This window comes from Macaca mulatta, chromosome 3 (assembly GCF_049350105.2).
Source record: "Macaca mulatta isolate MMU2019108-1 chromosome 3, T2T-MMU8v2.0, whole genome shotgun sequence".
NCBI lineage: Eukaryota > Metazoa > Chordata > Mammalia > Primates > Cercopithecidae > Macaca > Macaca mulatta.
The window spans coordinates 136,000,310-136,022,184 of record NC_133408.1 but is presented as its reverse complement, the minus strand read 5'-3'; the positions used below and the strand labels follow the sequence as shown (position 1 = coordinate 136,022,184).

Sequence of the window (21,875 nt, the reverse complement as noted above, 5' to 3'; positions counted from 1 at the left end):
CATATATATTAAAATAGTTTCGTTTTCTCTGGCAAAATTTTTATAAAGTCTTCATATAATTGCATTTTATAAGCATCAAATGACAGCAAATATGTGGGATATTAAATGACAATTTGTTTTCTCAGAGTGAGATACACATACTTTATAGCATCTGCACTTATTTTAGAGTCAAATTGCTCAGGTTAACATGGCTTGAAATTTAATATCATTGCTTCGAGCACCAGAAAATAGATATGACAAGGCATAGTGTATAAAGAAATGCTGAAAGAATGTAACTGAAGTTGAAAAATACGTTTTAGAATCATTATGACTACCACCTGATGTCTGTGGCAATGATAATTACCAATTAAAGTGGAGATGAAGGAGGAGCTGGGGTCAAAAGGACATCTGCCCCTTCCTCTCTCAGATCTGGGTGATTCCAGGTGAAACAGAGGATCCTTGAAAGAAAACCAGAAAAATCATTATGAACATGTCTCCTCTAATAATCATTTAATTGCTTAGGTAAAACATATTAAACTTTGATTATTTATAAAGCATGTATTCTAAATAGGGCACCAGTAGCATCAATTTATTTAGAGACAAGCTGGGTTTTATAAATAAGCACATGGGTTTTACAGGCCCATATGAGTTCTCTCATGCCTCTGAAAAAGTATGCAGGTGATGAAAGAAAATAGCACTTTTTAAATCGTTTTATGAGACTGTATTATTTATTCTGAGATGTGTCAATTAAATATTTGAAAGGAATTGAAACTTGCTGGAAAAAGGTTAATGAAAAGGAGGTTCAGTGTTAAAAATGATAGTGGGGTTTTATTAAGCATATCAAGAATGCTGTTGTTGATTTTTTTAATAACTTAGACTTTTATTTTTGATATAAGGGGTACATGTGCAGATTTGTTATATGGCCTTATTGTGTGATGCTGAAGTTTGGGGTACAAATTATCCCATTAGCCAGGTAGTGAGCATAGTATCCAATAGGTAGTTTGTCAGCCCTATGTCTCATCCTCTCCCAGGAGTCTCCAGTCTCTATTATTGCCATCTTTATGTCTGTGTGTACCCAATATTTAGCTCTCACTTACAAGTGAGAACATGCAGCATTTGGTTTGCTGTTCCTGCCCTAATTCACTTAGGATAATGACCTCTACCTACATCGGTTTTTCTGAAATGGACATGATTTCATTATTTTTTTATGGCTTTGTAGTATTCCATGGTGTATAAATACCACATTTTCTTTATCCAATTTAGCATTAATGGGCACTTAGGTTGAATTTATGTCTTCACTACTGTAAATAATTCTGCAATGAACATAAGAGTGAGTTAGTAGAGGAGCTCAAAATATTTCAAACACACATTATCTTTTTGATAGAGTGATTCATTTTCCTTTGGATATTTACCCAGTAATTGGGATTGCAGGTCAAATGGTAATTCTTTTTTATTTGGGAAATCTCTAAACTTCTTTCCACAGTGGCTGAACTAATTTATACTGCTTCTAAGAGTGTATAAGCTTTCTGTTTTCTCCACAGCCTCTCTGGCATCTGTTATTTTTGACTTTTTAATAATAGCCACCCTGACTGGTGTGAGATGATATCTCATTGTGGTTTTGATTTTCATTTCCATGATGATTAGTGATATGGAGCATTTTTTCTATGTTTGTTGGCCTCCTGTATATCTTCTTTTGGGAGATACCTGTTTATATCCTTCATCCACTCTTTAATGGGGTTATCGTGATTAAAGCCCTCAACAAACTAGGCATTGAAGGAACATTTGTCAAAATAATGAGTCATATATGACAAACTCACAAACATCATACTGAATGGACAAAAGCTGGAAGCATTCCCCTTAAGAACAAGAAAAAGACAAGGATGCTTACTCTCACCATTCCTATTTAGCATAGCACTGGAAGTCTTGGCAATAGCAATCAAGCATCAAAACAGAAAAAGAAGTCAAACGATCTCTCTTCACTGACTGATTCTATACCTAGAAAATCCTAACAACTCTGCTGAAAGGCTCCTAGAACAGATAGATGATTTCAATAAAGTTTCAAGACACAAAATCAATGTCTAAAAATCAGCAAAATTTCTCTACACAGATAGCATTCAAGCAGAAAGCCAAATTAAGAAAACAATCTAATTTAAAATACCCACACACAATAAAACCAGAATATCTAGAAATACATCTAACTAAGGAGGTGAAAAATCTCTACAAGGTGAAAGATCTCTGTAAGGAGACACTGCTGCAGAAAATCATAGATGATATAAACAAATGGAAAAACATTCCATTCAGATGGATTGGAAGTATCAATATGGTTAATATGGCCATATTGCCCAAAGCAATCTATAGATTCATTGCTATCCCTATCAAACTATCAACATCATTTTTCACAGAATTAGAAGAAAACTATTCTAAAATTCATATGAAACCAAAAAAGAGCCTGAATAGCCAAAGTAATGCTAAGCAAACAACAACAACAACAAAGAAAAGCTGGAGGCATCACATTACGTAACTTCAAACTATAGTACAAGACTACAGTAACTATAACAGCATGGTATTGGTACAAAAGAGACACATAGACCAATGGAATGAAATAGAAAACCAAGAAATAAAGCTGCATATCTACAGCCATCTGATCTCTGATAAAGTTGACAAAAATAAGCAATGAGGAAAGGACTCCCTGTTCAATAAACGGCACTGGGATTGCTGGCTAGCCATATGCAGAAGAATGAAATTGGGCCCCTACCTTTCACCATATACAAAAATTCACTCAATATGGATTAAAGATTTAAATGTAAGACCTCTAACTATAAGAATCCTAGAAGAAAACCTAGGAAATACTCTTCTTGATATTAGCCTTGGCAAAGAGTTTTTGACTTAGTCCTCAAAAGCAATTGCAACAAAAGCAAAAACTGACAAGTGGCACCTAGTTAAAGAGTTTCTGCACAGCGGGAACTATCAACAGAGTGAACAGATAACCTACAGAATGCGAGAAAATATTTGCCAGCTATCATCCAACAAAAGTTTAATATCCAATGTGTATAAGGAACTTAAAAAGTGTTATTTTTTTTTAGTAGTTTGGAAAAGAATAACAAAACTTACTCTCAATAAGTTGGAATATTTATTTTCATTTTTATTCTTCATCACATAGTATTTGTATAAACATTCAATGTTTAATAATTAATAGAGTAATTAATGCATAAGTACTGTAAATATTTATCAACAAAGGCCATATGTACACTATTTCAATTTTAATATAAGGCTTCACACAGATAAGACAATGAAAATTAATATTTTCATGAAAAACTACTCTATTGGCTCCTATTTCAAGCATATAACCATAGAACTTGTCCCTTAATGTTTCCAGGTTTCAAAATTCTTATAAAAGGTTGTTTTGTATAATTAATCTCCATTAAGTGTACTATAAGTGGCTTGAGTAAAAAAAGTAGTTTAGAAAAGTGACAATAAAAGTCACTTTTGACAATATTTCAATTTTGACAATATTGAAAAACCTGTAGAAAAAAATAATTTAAAATAGAACATCATGATATTGCTCAATCTGACAACTATGTACAGCCCTGTTCATCTGTGAACCACAAACCTATAAACAATCTTAAAAGTCCTGAGTAACCTCTGAGAGTTGAGGGCACTTCTCTCAAACTTGATCTTAACTTTGCTAGTCACCTGATTTACCCACATTATCTGTTCTGTCTCTGTCTTGCTATTCTTATTTAGCACCCTTTTCTCTTTCTCTGTGATATCCTAGAATTACCTCCTGATCCTGCCATTACGAAACCTTGTCAGTAAATGCTGAGTTCACCCAACCACTATTACCATCCAGTCTTATCCTTGGATTTAAAACATAGCCTAGTGCCGGGCACGGTGGCTCACGTCCGTAATCCCAGCACTTTGGGAGGCCGAGGCAGGCAGATCATCTGAGGTCGGGAGTTCGAGACCAGCTTGACCAAAATGGAGAAACCCTGTCTCTACTAAAAATACAAAATTAGCCAGGCGTGGTGGCGCATGCCTGTAATCCCAGCTACTTGGGAGGCTGAGACAGGAGAATCGCTTGAACCTGGGAGGTGGAAGTTGCGGTGAGCCGAGATTGCGCCATTGCACTCCAGCCTGGGCAACAAGAGTGAAACTCCATCTCAAAAATAAATAAATTTTTTTAAAAATAATAAAACATAGCCTATAGAACAAATGTGGCCTCCTGACCCAGAGGTGTGGCTAAACTTATATTCTAAGCCAAAACAGTTTTACCTACATAGCTACTCTACACCAATTTGAAGAAAGCAGGAATGACAGTAGAGAGAGGTTTTGTGTTTACTTCCTGCAGATGACAGTTTGCAATGACATGAGAATACATTTGTCCAAATGAGAAAAAATTATAGATCTGCCCAGTTAACACTTTTGCTGAAGAAGTTTCACCAAAATTTGCAAAAGAGACCCACATCATTTCATGGAGGAGGAAATGACCAAGTATAGGAATATAATACTTGTTTGCCCCTTCAGTCATTGCCACTTTATAAAATATAGATAATAGATCAGGAATATACATATTATATTTGTTCTACTATAGTCAAACATCAGCGTCATGGAAAGCTGACAGTGATACTGGGTTGCTTTCAAAAATCAACATTTTTCTATAGCTTATTTCAGCTTTGGATGTTTAATGACTGATGAGGTTATTTTATCTAATGGATATAATTAAACACATTATACACTAAAATTGAAACTGCAAGAACAATACAAGTACATTGCACATTTATTCAAATAATTTTAATACATTCGTTTAAGCTGTCAAATGGGTGAAGCAAATAGAACATGAAAACTGAAAGAATTTTAAGATCAAGAGAATCCCAGAGTTTGCAGAACTGCAGGCATAGATGAATAAAATGCAGTCACAACTTCATAGAAAAGTTACAGGTTTTCATGACTAGAAATCATAATATAGGTTCTTGAGGCTGTATTTGACTAGTTAATTTCAGCATGTGACTGTGATTTTAAGTATCTTACATACCAGTGTGTTCAACTTTCAAAGGAAATTGATTGAGTTGACAAGAAACTATATGCACCAAGAAATCTGCCATGCTAACATTTTGAAAACAATCAAATGGCACTCAGAATCATCCCGAAATTTTTAGTTATGCAGGAGACACAAATCTGTGCAATATGTAAATCTACTTTAGTCTGTGAAAGGATATATTCTTTCATAAAAATCTCAAGCTTGACACTGAGCATACTTGAGCCTTGAATATTGAATGCACATGCATTCTCAGAGATGTATGTCTCAGGTCAAAACTCAGATGTACCTTGACTAAACCTTCCTTTCTTACTTTTCTCCAGAAGACTTCAAATACCTATCTCACATTTATTTGATTAATGGCTAAAACTAAGTCAACAAGTAATCATTTTAAAATAATAAACAGGTTAAATTAAACTCTTCTGGTTTTCTTTCTGCATCACTATGAAGAATTTACATTTTTAATACCTTAAAGGATAGACATAGCTATCATTTCGCTTTTTTTTTTTTTTTTTTTTTTTTTGAGATGGAGTCTCACTCTGTCGCCCAGGCTGGAGTTCAGTGGCGCAATCTCAGCTCACTGCAAGCTCTGCTTCCCGGGTTCATGCCATTCTCCTGCCTCAGCCTCCCGAGTAGCTGGGACTACAGGTGCCCGCCACCACGCCTGGCTAATTTTTTGTATTTTTAGTAGAGATGGGGTTTCATCGTGTTAGCCAGGATGGTCTCGATCTCCTGACCACCTGCCTCGGCCTCCCAAAGTGCTGGGATCACAGGCGTGAGCCACTGCACCCGGCATCGATTTTCAAAATAGGGTACAGTGTATACTGCTCAGGTGATGGGTGCATCAAAATCTCACAGATCACCATTAATAATTTACTCATGCAACCAAATCCACCTGTACCCCAATAACCTGTGGAAAAATAAAATAAAAATACAAAAAATAAAATGCTTGTTTTCTGCAGATTATAATTTATTAGCCTTTTTTTTTTTAAATAATGTAAGCTATTGGAACATCACTGCAGTAGGAAAGTACCATTCTCCTTATATAAAAAGAGAAGAAAGGTCCACATCTTTGGAGGATACAGTCATTGTATCAGTGCATACCAATAGATGGTTAATAATGCTCCAGGAGTCAAATAACACAAAAAGAGTAGACAATGTCAAATTAGATTGTAGACTGGGGTACTTCTCAAGTTTGAAGAATATTGTAATGTGTATTTTGAAGACTATAATATTTGTAACGAAATAATGAAGAGGTGCTTTGAACACATGAAAGCACTATAATTCCTCTGTCTAATCACTTTGCACAGGTATTCTTCAACCCTGTCCTGAAACTTGATTGTTAGATTAACATTTAAACTACTACAGTGTGATGTCATTACATACCACAGAGAGCTCCATTTGAAAAGGTCATTTAATTGGAGATAATATGAATACTAAAAGTATATTTCTGGCCTACTCAAACCTTTCCATCATGTCTTCTAAAATCCTTCTTTCTTGGTAATTAAATCCCTAACAACACACTCAATTTGCAAGAAGCTTCCAAAATCTCTTTACCTTAATTGAATAATTGTTTCCATAATAGGCATAATAATGGAGCCTGAAAGATGTCATTGTCATAATCCTGAAACCTATGAATATGTTACCTTACATGGCAAAAGGGACTTTACACATGTGATCAAGTGAAAGACCTTGAGGAGGGAAGACTACCCTGACTTATCCAGGTAGACCCAGTATAATCACATGGGTCCTTAAGAGATAAGATGTGTTGATAAAAGCAGAGAGCCAACCGGGATGATGCAGTGGGAGAAAAACTAGATCCAGAAATGCTTGCTTTGAAGACGGAGTAATGGGGCCATGACCAACAGAGATGCCTACTCAGGAGGTGCTGTCAACCTCTACCACATGTGGGAGGATGGCTGGATCCAGTATCCAGTGACAGTGTAGCTGATCTACATGACAAGTATGGTGAATCTATCCCCTGAAGGAGGGTGGATGTGACTGCTTGCATTTTAGGAGTACCTGTCATTGGTAATATGGATCAGTGCTCCATCCAGATATAGTGGAGGGGTCTTCAACTGTAACAATACTTTTTTTTTTTTTTTTTTTTTTTTTTTTCCTGAGACGGAGTCTCGCTCTGTCGCCCAGGCTGGAGTGCAGTGGCTAGATCTCAGCTCACTGCAAGCTCCGCCTCCCGAGTTCACGCCATTCTCCCGCCTCAGCCTCCGGAGTAGCTGGGACTACAGGCGCCCGCCACCGCGCCCGGCTAGTTTTTTGTTTTTTTTTTAGTAGAAATGGAGTTTCATCGTGTTAGCCAGGATAGTCTCGATCTCCTGACCTCGTGATCCGCCCGTCTCGGCCTCCCAAAGTGCTAGGATTACAGGCTTGAGCCACCGCGCCCGGCCTGTATCAATACTTTTTTAAAGCTCTGGAACTTTGACCTCTATGGGTTACCAGTTATTAATGAGCTGCTGCAGAGGTGTCTCTTTCTTTTACTTTCTTGAATGTTAAACATTATACTATTCAATATTTGAAAAAAAAAAATAATGTTTTCTGTATGCCAGAAACTAAGCCTGGAACTAGAAACACAGCAATAAACAAAGCCCCAAACCATTGTTCTATTTTCTTCATAAAATAACCCAAAACTTTTCTGTCCTATTTTTACTGTGTCTTTCTTCAATATTTGACACTGTTACCTGCTTTCTGGCACTGATTTATTTTGCTTCTTTACCACTTATCACCTTGATTTTAACACCAGCCTCCTGAACAGTCTCTGAGTCCCAGCCATCAATTCTGTACTCTGCCACAAAGAGTTGTTTCTGAATTGTGAATTTTTTCTCATCATTCCTCAGGTTAAAAGTCATTCATTGACATAGCCTCCAGAATAAAGTATTACATCCCTATAATTTTATATAAGGGATTTCATATGTACTTAGGTAATTATGCACATTTTTATCTCTTAAATGCTGCTTTTATAGTCTGCGTATCAGTCATTCTGAACTTCTCGTGCTTAGATGTCATTCTGAATATCTCTTGCTGGGACCTAAACAAGTCAGATCTAAATAAAATAAAGAGTTTCTGCACAGCAAGAACAACTATCAACAGAGTATGGACAACCTGCAGAATGGGAGAAAATGTTCACAATCTATGCATCCAACAAAGGTTTAATATCCAGAATCTATAAGGAACTTAATTCAAAAGCAAAAAACAACCCCATTAAAAAGTGGGCAAAAGACATGAACAAATGCTTCTCAAAAGAAGACATATAGCCAACAACCATATGAAAAAATGCTCCACATCACTAATCATCAGAGAAATGCAAATCAAAACCACAATGAGATACCATCTCACACCGTCAGAATGGCTATTATTAAAAAGTCAATAAATAATAGGTGCTGGTGAGGTTGCAGAGAAAAGGGAACACATAACGCTGCCAGTAGTAATTTGTTTAAATTAGTTCAGCCACTGTAGAAATCAGTTTAAAGATTTCTCAAAAAACTTAAAACAGAATTACCATTCAACCCAGCAATCCCGTTACTGGGTATATGCCTAAAGGAAAATAAATCATTCTACCAATAAGACACATGCATTTGTATGTTCATTGCAGCTTTATTCACCATAGGAAAGATATGGAATCAACATAGGTGCCCATCAACAGTGAATTGGATACAGAAAATGTGATACATATACATCATGGAATACCATGCAGTCATAAAAAGAATAGAATAATTCCTTAGCAGCAACATGAATGCAGCTAGAGGCCATTGTCCTAAGCAAATTAATGTAAGAACAGAAAACCAAATGTCACGTGTTCTCACTTATAGAACATACTCAACAATAGACATTGAGAATCACTAGGGGGAGTGAGGAAGTCAAGGGTTGAAAACCTAACTTTGGGGACTATTCTCAGTACCTGAGTGACGAGATTAATCAGACCCAAAATCCCAGTACATATACACATGTAACAAACCTGCACATGTACTCCGTACTCCAAAACAAAAGCTGAAATTATTAAAAACATACAAACACATTGTTGCAGATAGGTATGTTTACTTTAGAGCACATATAAAAATTATTATGCTATGTTGTACATGCTTCTTTGGGACTGCCTCGATAGTAAAATCATGCTTCTATTTTTTTCTATAGTTTGATTGCCATTGGCTTTAGTAAAACTGATTAGATTGGTAGAACAACTAAGGGAAGAATAGACACATTCTTAATTTCTTCAGATGCCCAATAAAGATAATACATTATTGTATTAATCTATACTCCTATAATTTATGATGGACTCTTGCTAGGATTAATAAAGTTTCTGTTTAACATAACATAGTGTGACATGACACTTATTAAAAAATGAAATCAAAGATTGAAATATAAAAATGATTTATTATTTTATCCCCAAAGACCTTGTTAGTGACAGCATGTAATTTGAAGGTAATGTGGAGATGAAATAAGGAGGCACAATAATTTGCTACTTAAGGATTCCCTTTTCCCACCTGACTTTTCTTTTCTTTTCTTTCTTTCTTTCTTTCTTTCTTTCTTTCTTTCTTTCTTTCTTTCTTTCTTTCTTTCTTTCTTTCTTTCTTTCTTTCTTCCTTCCTTCCTTCCTTCCTTCCTTCCTTCCTTCCTTCCTTCCTTCCTTCCTTCTTCCTTTCCTTTCCTTTCCTTTCCTTTCCTTTCCTTTCCTTCCTTTCTTTCTTTCTTTCTTTCTCTTTCTTTCTTTCTTTCTTCCTTTCTTTCTTTCTTTCTTTCTCTTTCTTTCTTTCTTTCTTTCTTTCTTTCTTTCTTTCTTTCTTTCTTTCTTTCTTTCTTTCTTTCTTTCTTTCTCTTTCTTTCTTTCTCTCTTTCTTTCTTTCTTTTTCTTTCTCTTTCTTTCTCTCTCTCTCTTTCTCTCTCTCTCTTTCTTTCTTTCTTTCTTTTTCTTTCTTTCTTTTTCTCTCTCTATTTCTTTTCTTTCTTTTTCTTCAATACTGAATAGAGAGCAAAACCTGAGTTTTTCGTTTTCATCAAATTACTGACTTGACAGTAGTTTTAATAATTTCATTGATGTTTTGTTCCATGGTTTTAGAGCCGAGGCTTTCTTTCCCTTGTGAAGCTACACATGACAGATAAATTGATCCAATTTATCTTAATTCCTCAGGTCTCAATACAATATTTTTGCAATTTTATGCAACTGAGATGTGGAAATTTTTTTAAAGCAGAAAAAAAGAAGAAAACTTACCATAGACTGGATAGTACTAACATTATGATGGAAAGCAGGCAGTTTTCAAACCTTTATTGATTTGCTTTGCATAGATCAAGCTAATTTCAATATTAGCTATATATTCCAGAAGGACGCTTCTCGCGTTATTTTGAGAGTTCATTGTGGTCTTAAACACAGTGTTTCATGTATTGCACAACCCAATAAAATACTAAAAAGACAGTGATAAAATTCTCTTCCATAAAGTGGAATTCAGTAACCACACCAACTGGAAAACTTGAGCCATGATGACATTGTCAGTGACCCCAAAGCAATCGCCTTTATGGTTCAAGCAATGTGTAATGTTGGTGTTTAACCCTATTGAAAATGTTGGTCACGACTTACACTGGCTTTCTATTATCTCTGTTTTAACAGCTGGAATTTCTGCCTGAGTAGTGTGTTTTAAATTTACAAGGCATTCCCAGTATTAACATGTGGGCTGCATTTTCTTTTTCAATGTGATATGGAGAAATTTTTCAATGGCTCCTCTTGTGCTTGAAAGTAACCGCTAATGTGGGCAGATACATGTGTTTGTCAGAAAAAAATGTCTCTAAAATATAAATGGTAGATATCTCCAGGGGAGTTTTCCTCTTTGGGCCTTGAGGGATGCCCTCAGAACCCAGAATGTCTGCTGTAAGCTCTTTTCAATAGGTGTGAGTCATTGCTCAGCAGGTGCCACATGTGATGCCAACTCAATAAAATGAGAGTTTTCCATTTGTAAATCAGCTTCATGAACTAATACTCTTTTGCTTGTCCTCAGTGCCACTGGGATATTCTGAAACATGTTGAAAGACAACTAGAATATTGTAAGTACTACAGGACAAAACAAATAATCATTTATTTTATTTGGTATTTCTGGTGATTAGAGAAAAATAGTAAAATACACAGTGTTCATTACATATATTTCTGTCAACAATGGAAAATAGGTGAAAGAGCAGTATTGTTACACCATGTCTCAAATAAACATAATATGCAGTTTAATTCTTTAAATAATAGCTACATGATAATGTGTATTACAAATTAATTTTCAATGTGATTCACTTTACCATTTCTTTTTTTGTTTCTCCTGCCAAGCAATAAAAACATTTATTAAAGGATATTTGAAACCTTCCCAAAGACTAAATAAACAAGTAGAAAAAATGCAAAACAAGAGTAAAATAGCAAGTAAATATTTTGACTTTAAGGCTAATAGTTTTGCATTTTAATTGCTTTTTAACATTTTTTCTCTAAAAAAAGGTAATATATTTGTAAAATACTTTAAAATTTATGAAATACGTTTGCATGTATTTGTCTAGTTTCATCCTCATAGTGAACCTGTTAAGTAAACAGGGCCAATAATATTTCCCACAAATATTATTTTCTTTTTAGAGGTGAGGATTCAGAGGCAGGGTGAGGCTTGGCAAGGCTCAGTGTATTCTAACTAACAATTCCATATTTATTTACTGTTTTACTCACTTTACTTGTCACTGTAATTGGAGAGGGGTATATGTGTTTATGTTGTTAGGTGTGGTTGAGTGTTATTTATAAGGTACTTAATGCATAATCAAGGCCCAAAAATATGTATTAAGTTTTTTTTAAAAAAAATCAATTTTATAATTAATTAAAATGCAGTTTCAAATGTTTGTAAGTCATTTAATATCATTGGAATAGCTGGCAGATGTTATTAACATTTTTTAACAATTCAGCACATAAATATAATACACTTAAGTAAAATCAATTGTCTTAGTCCTAGAACTTTTAATAAATATTTGCTTAAAGCCATATTTGAAGGCAAAATTCTGTTTTCCCTTCCTTTGTGTATCCTCTAATCATTATGTCAGGATTCCATTCTCTTCCTCACCCGAAGTGACCTAACTTTATGCCAATATTACAACTCCCACACTCACCCTCTCAAACTCTTAAATTTCACACTGACAGCTCTGCCTACTGGCTATGTATGCCAGGGTGTCCTAGAGTATTTGAAGCAAATATCCTTCAAACCTTATGATGTTTTTCTGAAGCCTGCTTTCACTGGAGAAACATCATTCTTTGCTGCCTATGTCATCCTCACCAACTTTTCTTTATATTTTTTTTTTCAGTTTTATTTATTTATTTATTTTATTTTTATTTTTTTAAAATTTATTTATTATTATTATACTTTAAGTTGTAGGGTACATGTGCATAACGTGCAGGTTTGTTACATATGTATACTTGTGCCTTGTTGGTGTGCTGCACCCATCAACTCGTCATTTACATCAGGTATAACTCCCAATGCAATCCCTTCCCCCTCCCCACTCCCCCCTCCCCATGATAGGCCCCGGTGTGTGATGTTCCCCTTCCTGAGTCCAAGTGATCTCATTGTTCAGTTCCCACCTATGAGTGAGAACATGCGGTGTTTGGTTTTCTGTTCTTGTGATAGTTTGCTAAGAATGATGGTTTCCAGCTGCATCCATGTCCCTACAAAGGACACAAACTCATCCTTTTTGATGGCTGCATAGTATTCCATGGTGTATATGTGCCACATTTTCTTAATCCAATCTGTCACTGATGGACATTTGGGTTGATTCCAAGTCTTTGCTATTGTGAATAGTGCCGCAATAAACATACGTGTGCATGTGTCTTTATAGCAGCATAATTTATAATCCTTTGGGTATATACCCAGTAATGGGATGGCTGGGTCATATGGTACATCTAGTTCTAGATCCTTGAGGAATCGCCATACTGTTTTCCATAATGGTTGAACTAGTTTACAATCCCACCAACAGTGTAAAAGTGTTCCTATTTCTCCACATCCTCTCCAGCACCTGTTGTTTCCTGACTTTTTAATGATCGCCATTCTAACTGGTGTGAGATGGTATCTCATTGTGGTTTTGATGTGCATTTCTCTGATGGCCAGTGATGATGAGCATTTTTTCATGTGTCTGTTGGCTGTATGAATGTCTTCTTTTGAGAAATGTCTGTTCATATCCTTTGCCCACTTTTTGATGGGGTTGTTTGTTTTTTTCTTGTAAATTTGTTGGAGTTCTTTGTAGGTTCTGAATATTAGCCCTTTGTCAGATGAGTAGATTGCAAAAATTTTCTCCCATTCTGTAGGTTGCCTGTTCACTCTGATGGTAGTTTCTTTTGCTGTGCAGAAGCTCTTTAGTTTAATTAGATCCCATTTGTCAATTTTGGCTTTTGCTGCTGTTGCTTTTGGTGTTTTAGACATGAAGTCTTTGCCCATGCCTATGTCCTGAATGGTACTACCTAGGTTTTCCTCTAGGATTTTTATGGTATTAGGTCTAACATTTAAGTCTCTAATCCATCTTGAATTAATTTTCGTATAAGGAGTAAGGAAAGGATCCAGTTTCAGCTTTCTACTTATGGCTAGCCAATTTTCCCAGCACCATTTATTAAATAGGGAATCCTTTCCCCATTTCTTGTTTCTCTCAGGTTTGTCAAAGATCAGATGGCTGTAGATGTGTGGTATTATTTCTGAGGACTCTGTTCTGTTCCATTGGTCTATATCTCTGTTTTGGTACCAGTGCCATGCTGTTTTGGTTACTGTAGCCTTGTAGTATAGTTTGAAGTCAGGTAGCGTGATGCCTCCAGCTTTGTTCTTTTGACTTAGGATTGTCTTGGAGATGCGGGCTCTTTTTTGGTTCCATATGAACTTTAAAGCAGTTTTTTCCAATTCTGTGAAGAAACTCATTGGTAGCTTGATGGGGATGGCATTGAATCTACAAATTACCTTGGGCAGTATGGCCATTTTCACGATATTGATTCTTCCTATCCATGAGCATGGAATGTTCTTCTATTTGTTTGTGTCCTCTTTTATTTCACTGAGCAGTGGTTTGTAGTTCTCCTTGAAGAGGTCCTTTACATCCCTTGTAAGTTGGATTCCTAGATATTTTATTCTCTTTGAAGCAATTGTGAATGGAAGTTCATTCCTGATTTGGCTCTCTGTTTGTCTGTTACTGGTGTATAAGAATGCTTGTGATTTTTGCACATTAATTTTGTATCCTGAGACTTTGCTGAAGTTGCTTATCAGGTTAAGGAGATTTTGGGCTGAGATGATGGGGTTTTCTAAATATACAATCATGTCATCTGCAAACAGGGACAATTTGACTTCTTCTTTTCCTAACTGAATACCCTTGATTTCTTTCTCTTGCCTAATTGCCCTAGCCAGAAGGAATCGACGCAATTAAAAATGATAAAGGGGATATCACCACCGACCCCACAGAAATACAAACTACCATCAGAGAATACTATAAACACCTCTACGCAAATAAACTGGAAAATCTAGAAGAAATGGATAATTTCCTGGACACTTACACTCTTCCAAGACTAAACCAGGAAGAAGTTGAATCCCTGAATAGACCAATAGCAGGCTCTGAAATTGAGGCAATAATTAATAGCCTACCAACCAAAAAAAGTCCAGGACCAGATGGATTCACAGCTGAATTCTACCAGAGGTACAAGGAGGAGTTGGTACCATTCCTTCTGAAACTATTCCAATCAATAGAAAAAGAGGGAATCCTCCCTAACTCATTTTATGAGGCCAACATCATCCTGATACCAAAGCCTGGCAGAGACACAACAAAAAAAGAGAATTTTAGACCAATATCCCTGATGAACATCGATGCAAAAATCCTCAATAAAGTACTGGCAAACCAGATTCAGCAACACATCAAAAAGCTTATCCACCATGATCAAGTGGGCTTCATCCCTGGGATGCAAGGCTGGTTCAACATTTGCAAATCAATAAACATAATCCAGCATATAAACAGAACCAAAGACAAGAACCACATGATTATCTCAATAGATGCAGAAAAGGCTTTTGACAAAATTCAACAGCCCTTCATGCTAAAAACGCTCAATAAATTCGGTATTGATGGAACGTACCTCAAAATAATAAGAGCCATCTATGACAAACCCACAGCCAATATCATACTGAATGCGCAAAAACTGGAAAAATTCCCTTTGAAAACTGGAAGAAGACAGGGATGCCCTCTCTCACCACTCCTATTCAACTTTTCAAATATAATCATGCCCGTCTCCTTTTCAAAAACTCTGCAGTGCTTCTGTTTTTGAATGAAGTCTAACCTCAAGAATCGGCAGTTCAGGCCCTTCACAGTTTGCCCTCAGGCTTTGTCCCTTCCCCCACCCTCATCCAATCGACACTCCTGCACAGTGACTTTCTTTAAAGTTGCATGCATGATAATATCTGTAGCTGTTTGATTATTGGGGAAAGTTTTTTGTTTATTCGTTTGTTTTCCTACAACACTAACTCCTACTTATCCAAAATAAAATGCTGTTTAAAAATGACTTTGCTGGAAAAAAAAAGAAAAAAAAAATGACTTCACTGATATTCTCTAAGAAATCTCCAATCAAAATTTCTCCCATGGATGATGCTGTATATCTCTTGTAGCATTACTTACATTGCATTGTGATTATGTACTCATGGATAACTTAATAAACATTTAAGAAGCTTACTATGTTTCAAGCTTACTATGTTTCAGGTATTCAATCAATATTGAATATAGAAAGTTTGATGCATGCTAGTCTTTTTTAAACCCCATGAAAATTGAGAAAATAGACTCTTTAATTGTCAATTTAACATAGAAAAGCCAAAATGGGCTGGGTACGGTGGCTCATACCTGTAATCCCATCACTTTGGGAAGCCGAGGCGGGTGGATCACTTGAGGCCAGGAGTTCAGGACTAGACTGGCCAACATGATGAAAACCTGTCTCTACTTAAGATACAAAAATTAGCTGGGCAGAGTGGTGCATGCCTGTAATGCCAGCTACTCAGGAGGCTGAAGCACGAGAATGACTTGAACCCAGGAGACGGAGGTTACAGTGAGCCGATATCCCACCACTGCACTCCAGCCTGGGTGACGTTTAAAAAAAAAAAAAGAAAGAAAAGCCCAAATGAATACCATGGAATACTATGCAGCCATAAAAAGAATGAGTTCACGTCCTTTGCAGGGACATGGATGAAGCTGGAAACCATCACCCTTAGCAAACTAACACAGGAACAGAAAACCAAACACCACATGTTCTCACTCATAAGTGGGAGTTGAACAATGAGAACACAAGGACACAGGGAGGTGAACATGACACACCGGGGCCTGTCGAGGGGTCGGGGTAAAGGGGAGGGAGAGCATTAGGACAAATACCTAATGGATGTGGAGCTTAAAACCTAGGTGACGGGTTATTAGGTGAAGCAAACCACCATGGCACATGTATACCCATGTAACAAACCTGCACGTCTGCACATGTATCCCAGAACTTAAAGTAAAATAAAAATAAAAAAAAAAGTGAAAAAATTGATGTAAAATCTTTGAAAATTAAAATGTTATATAAAACCAAAAGTTACTATGGCCAAGGAAAAAATTTCAAAGACAAGTGGTCAAAGTTCATTGCACAAAATAACAGAGTGGAACAAAATTGAACAGGAAGTGGCCACATAGTCATTGCATGAAAACATTGATTATTAATAGTTGCCTATTGGAACTCTGAAATAAATTTTCACTGCGTTGCTAAAAAAAAAGAAAGAAAGAAAAGAAAGAAAGAAAGAAAGAAAGAAAGAAAAAGAAAAGAAAAGAAAAAGAAAAGCCCAAAATGAACAGATTTCTGCTATTAATATATAATGCAGCAGGATATTTTTTTCTTCAATATATTAACTATATTTTAATAGCTAATAACATTTTAATGGTTGATTTATATTTGATAAATAAATAATTTCAATGGCAGAAATAAAATAAAGTTTTGAGAAGGAATGTCTCTCTGCATCTGAAATGTAAAAATTAATTAATGTAGGTTTAAATTTCCTTGGGAAGTTAAATTTTTATTAGAAAAAATAAACATAAATTTAAAAATATATCTTAATTTGAGCTGGAAACGCTAACAGGTGAGTTAAAAAATTAATACAATATGATTAAGGCTTATCATATTTGTTCTAGAAAGGTGGCACAATCTCAGCTCACTACAACCTCCCCCTCCCGGGTTCAAGCCATTCTCCTGCCTCAGCCTCTTGAGTCACTAGGATTACAGGCACATGCCACCATGCCCAGCTACTTTTTGTACTTTTAGGAGAGACTGGATTTTGCCATGTTGGCCAGGCTGGTCTCAAACTCCTGACCTCAAGTGATCCACCCACCTCAGCATCCCCAAATGCTGGGGTTATAAGCATGAGTCACTGTACCCAGCCCAAGCAAGTGGTATTAATGGGTAATTTCCAAATGACATTTTTGGCAATTGGTGTTAATAACTATCTATACTAAAGAGCATATAGGTGGCAAATTTGCAGGAAAATGTTCTAGCTCAGTAACGTATAATAAATTAATGTGGCTGATTGTATTGTCCAGTATTGGCTATAACAACAAGGTCTTTCATCCAATGTGCTCTTCTGTGCAGGTGCCGCCTGTTCACTCCCCAATTAATTGGTGACTTTTTTTTTTTTTTTTTTTGGAATGCTCCCTCTTGGAATCCAGCTACCACGTAAGAAGCTCAAAGCACTTGGAGGGGCCACGTGTAGGTTTTCTAATTCAAAGTTCCCGTGCAGCGCAGCCTTTGAATCATCATAGCACAATTTCCAGACATATAAGTGAAGATGTCTCCAGTCGATTCCAGTCTGCAGCCATTTGAATATTCTCAGCTGAAGCCCTAAAAATTGTGGATGAGAGACAAGCCACCTTCACCAGGCCCTGAATAAATTCCTGAATCACAGAATCCATTACTATTAAAAAATAGTTTTACACAATTGCATTTGAGGGTATTTTTTGTGTGTGTGGCAAGAGAGCACGATTTAAATAGAAGAAATATTATTTAGAGTTAGTCATTACTATTAACACGATTACTAATAAGTCAAATGAAGCATTTACTGACTATCAAAATAAGACAAATAAAAAGTTATTATAATATCTGGGAGTGAAAGAATGTTGAAAGAGATGTTCTCACACTTTGCTAATAAAAGTGTGAAATGGTATAAGCTGTGGAAAACAATTTAGCAATAACTGTCAAAGGTCTTAAGAGCATTATCACTTTGGGAGGCCGATACGGGCGGATCACAAGGTCAGGAAATCGAGACCATCCTGGCTAACACGGTGAAACCCCGTCTCTACTAAAAAATAGAAAAAACTAGCTGGGCGAGGTGGCGAGCGCCTGTAGTCCCAGCTATTCGGGAGGCTGAGGCAGGAGAATGGTGGGAACCCGGGAGGCTGAGCTTGCAGTGAGCCGAGATCGCGCCACTGCACTCCAGCCTGGGCGACAGAGCGAGACTCCGTCTCAAAAAAAAAAAAAAAAAAAAAAAAAAAAAAAAAGAGTCATTGAAATGAAAACATATATATAGAGATATATAGGTAGATACACAAAATTGACACAGGTATAGAAAGTTACACAATCATATATGCTTTTTCAGAAAACTAATTAGTGCCATGATTTTGAAGATTAATTTAGGGGTGCCTATTAATTTCAAAGACAGCCTGATCATTTTATCAAGAAATTCTCCTGATTAGAATCTATTCCAAACCAAGATAAATGTACAAGTCTTTATCTGCCACATGTGTGTAATAGAAAAAAAGATATCCAACATAAATGTTGATCAATACAGAAAAAATAATTTATAGTACAGTCATACATTGAATGCATAAATCTTATTTTAATTTTTCAAATCACCCAAGAAAACAATAATATATTTCAGCAGGGTTTGGTGCGGGAGTCCAGGACAGTAGCTTCTGAAAACTTTTGCTATGCATTTTATATCTTTCTGAGTGTTTGGACTTTTGCAATTTTTGCATTATACATATACTGAATTTTTAAACAAATAATTTTAACTACATTAATTTTTTTCACTTGAAAGACAACTCTGTAACGGGACATTACACTAGTACCAAACTCACACACTTGTTGCAAAGATTATATGATGTGATCTGTGTTAAAAATGTCTTGTTCAAAGTAAGCGATTTTTAAAAATGATTATCAGTTAATGTAAATGTAATATATATTTTTGGAGGTTGCTTCAAACTAATAGTTACAAAGGGAACTGGGTGTCTTATTGAGGTTTATATTTCACAGCGTGTTGCCAGTGAATCACCAATAAAAGTCACTCCTGGACTGACTGTTTACACCATTGACTCTTGCTCATATACTAGAATTACTAACCGAAATTCTTCTTATCTTTATGACAAGCTCCTAACTAAAATTTCTACAATCAAGTCAAAGTACAACAATCTTAACAAAGCTTCCCAATTAGTTTAGAAGCATCTCTTAAATTAATAATTGGAGATTTCACATTCTGAACACTCACAAAAATGTCTACTCCATAAAAATATATCCCTAAATACTTGTTGAAATATTAGTACATTCTGCGTTCTACAAAAAAGCTTTCAGATTTTCCAAAATCTAAAATTTTGAAGTACAGATTCACAAAATTGTTAGAAGTGTTAAATGTGAATAGTTAATTGTAAATGAGGATACAACACAAAGACGACACAACACTGAGCTAATAAGGATTTTATTTGAGGGTGTAGCTCAAAAGTTTTATAGATCTATAGCTTATCAAAGTTAGACATAAGAACAGTTAAACACGTTTCACTGATAAAATATATGATGATCTCAATCAAATCTCATTATTTTGGGAAATAATATAATTTAAGAACATTTCATAGATTTTCTATTTCTATACTTAATATTTTTCTTTAAAATAATTATTTATGAAGAAATTCATTAGAAACTATATTTTTCATATATTGGGTTGGTTCAAAATAATTGCAGTTTTACCATTGTGGTTTTCATGGCAAAAACCGCAAGCTACCTTTGCACCAACCTACTACTTATATATAAATTTTAAATTCTAGCAATACTTTTGAGAAACTTTCAGTCAAATGAACACCTAAATAATCTGGAATCAGCAATTCCAGATGGTTTCATATACTGCTCTTACCTAACAAAAACCTGCAAATTGACTCCCTGGAAAACAACTTGATTAATGTGATCAAAAAAAATTTCTCTTACAAAGAAGACATTATAAAATAATATTGATAGTATTTTGGATTACGTTCTTTTGCTCTGGGGATTGCCATTTTCAAATGCAACATAAAATAGGAGATCTAAATGCATTAATAAGCAGTATGCAATCTCAAAACAAACTTTATTAGAGTCAATTAGAATTCATCCAATATCTTTTCAACTTATCAATACGTTAACACAGCAAAACTAACTAGCGTCTTACCTAATTTTATTTTCAATAGTAACAACCATATGCTTCTTGCTCTAAAAAATTAAACTCTGGGCCGGGCGCGGTGGCTCAAGCCTGTAATCCCAGCACTTTGGGAGGCCAAGACGGGTGGATCACGAGGTCAGGAGATCGAGACCATCCTGGCTAACACAGTGAAACCCCGTCTCTACTAAAAAATACAAAAAAACTAGCCGGGCGAGGTGGCGGGCGCCTGTAGTCCCAGCTACTCGGGAGGCTGAGGCAGGAGAATGGCATGAACCCGGGAGGCGGAGCTTGCAGTGAGCTGAGATCCGGCCACTGCACTCCAACAAGGGGGACAGAGTGAGACTCCGTCTCAAAAAAAAAAAGAAAAAATTAAACTCTGTGTTCTACATACTTTTAAGATAAATGTGTACAATAAACCAAATTTACTTTTATTCTTCCTGATGCCAATTACCATTTTGTGCCACACTTTGGCAGAACTGGCTAATTTGAGGATAGATTTATTTATCCTCAACTGTATTTCTTATGGACGTAATTCTAATATCATTCTCTTACAAAAAATCTTTTTTTTTTTTTTTTTTTTTTTTTTACTTTTTTTTTTTTTGAGACGGAGTCTCGCTCTGTCGCCCAGGCTGGAGTGCAGTGGCGCGATCTCGGCTCACTGCAAGCTCCGCCTCCCGGGTTCACGCCATTCTCCTGCCTCAGCCTCCCGAGTAGCTGGGACTACAGGCGCCCACAACCGCGCCCGGCTAATTTTTTTTGTATTTTTAGTAGAGACGGGGTTTCACCGTGGTCTCGATCTCCTGACCTTGTGATCCGCCCGCCTCGGCCTCCCAAAGCGCTGGGATTACAGGCGTGAGCCACCGTGCCCGGCTACAAAAAATCTTTATCTAAAAATAAGTGTCCTTTTAGTCTATATTGTGTAGATTTAACAAACTAAATGTTAGATCTTGAAAAAGTTCTATTCTCTTTCTCATTGAGGATGCCACTTTTGTTCATCTGTGTGACTCAGTTAATACAGGTAATGATGATTTTGCACAATAATATCCTAAATGACCTGTAGGCACATTTTATCCAAACGATGTTTGAGTTAACTGGCCATAAACTGTTCCTTACTTAATGAAGAAATTATTGAATTTTTGGCCTGGCGCAGTGGCTCACGCCTGTAATCCTGACACTTTGGGAGGCCGAGGCGGGCAGATCACCTGAGGTCAGGAGTTCGAGACCAGCCTGGCCAACATGGTGAAATCCTGTCTCTACTTAAAAAAATACAAAAACTGACTGGGTGTGGTGGCACAAGCCTGTAATCCCAGCTACCCAGGAGGCTGAGGCAGGAGAATCACTGGAACCCGGGAGGCAAAGGCTGCAGTGAGACGAGATCACGCCACTGCACTCCAGCCTGGGAGACAGAGCGAGCCTCCATCTCAGAAAGAAAGAAA

General features: G+C 36.3%; 1 protein-coding gene across 2 annotated transcripts in view; it reads right to left on the bottom strand.

The window, feature by feature from the left end:
* SEMA3E (semaphorin 3E) overlaps positions 1-21,875 on the bottom strand; it is a 291,033-nt gene that overhangs the window by 52,119 nt on the left and 217,039 nt on the right. For both annotated transcript variants that reach the window (XM_028846126.2, XM_028846127.2), the window contains exon 5: positions 344-437. In XM_028846126.2, coding sequence (XP_028701959.2) covers positions 344-437 — 94 coding nt within the window. The remainder of the gene's footprint in view (positions 1-343; positions 438-21,875) is intronic.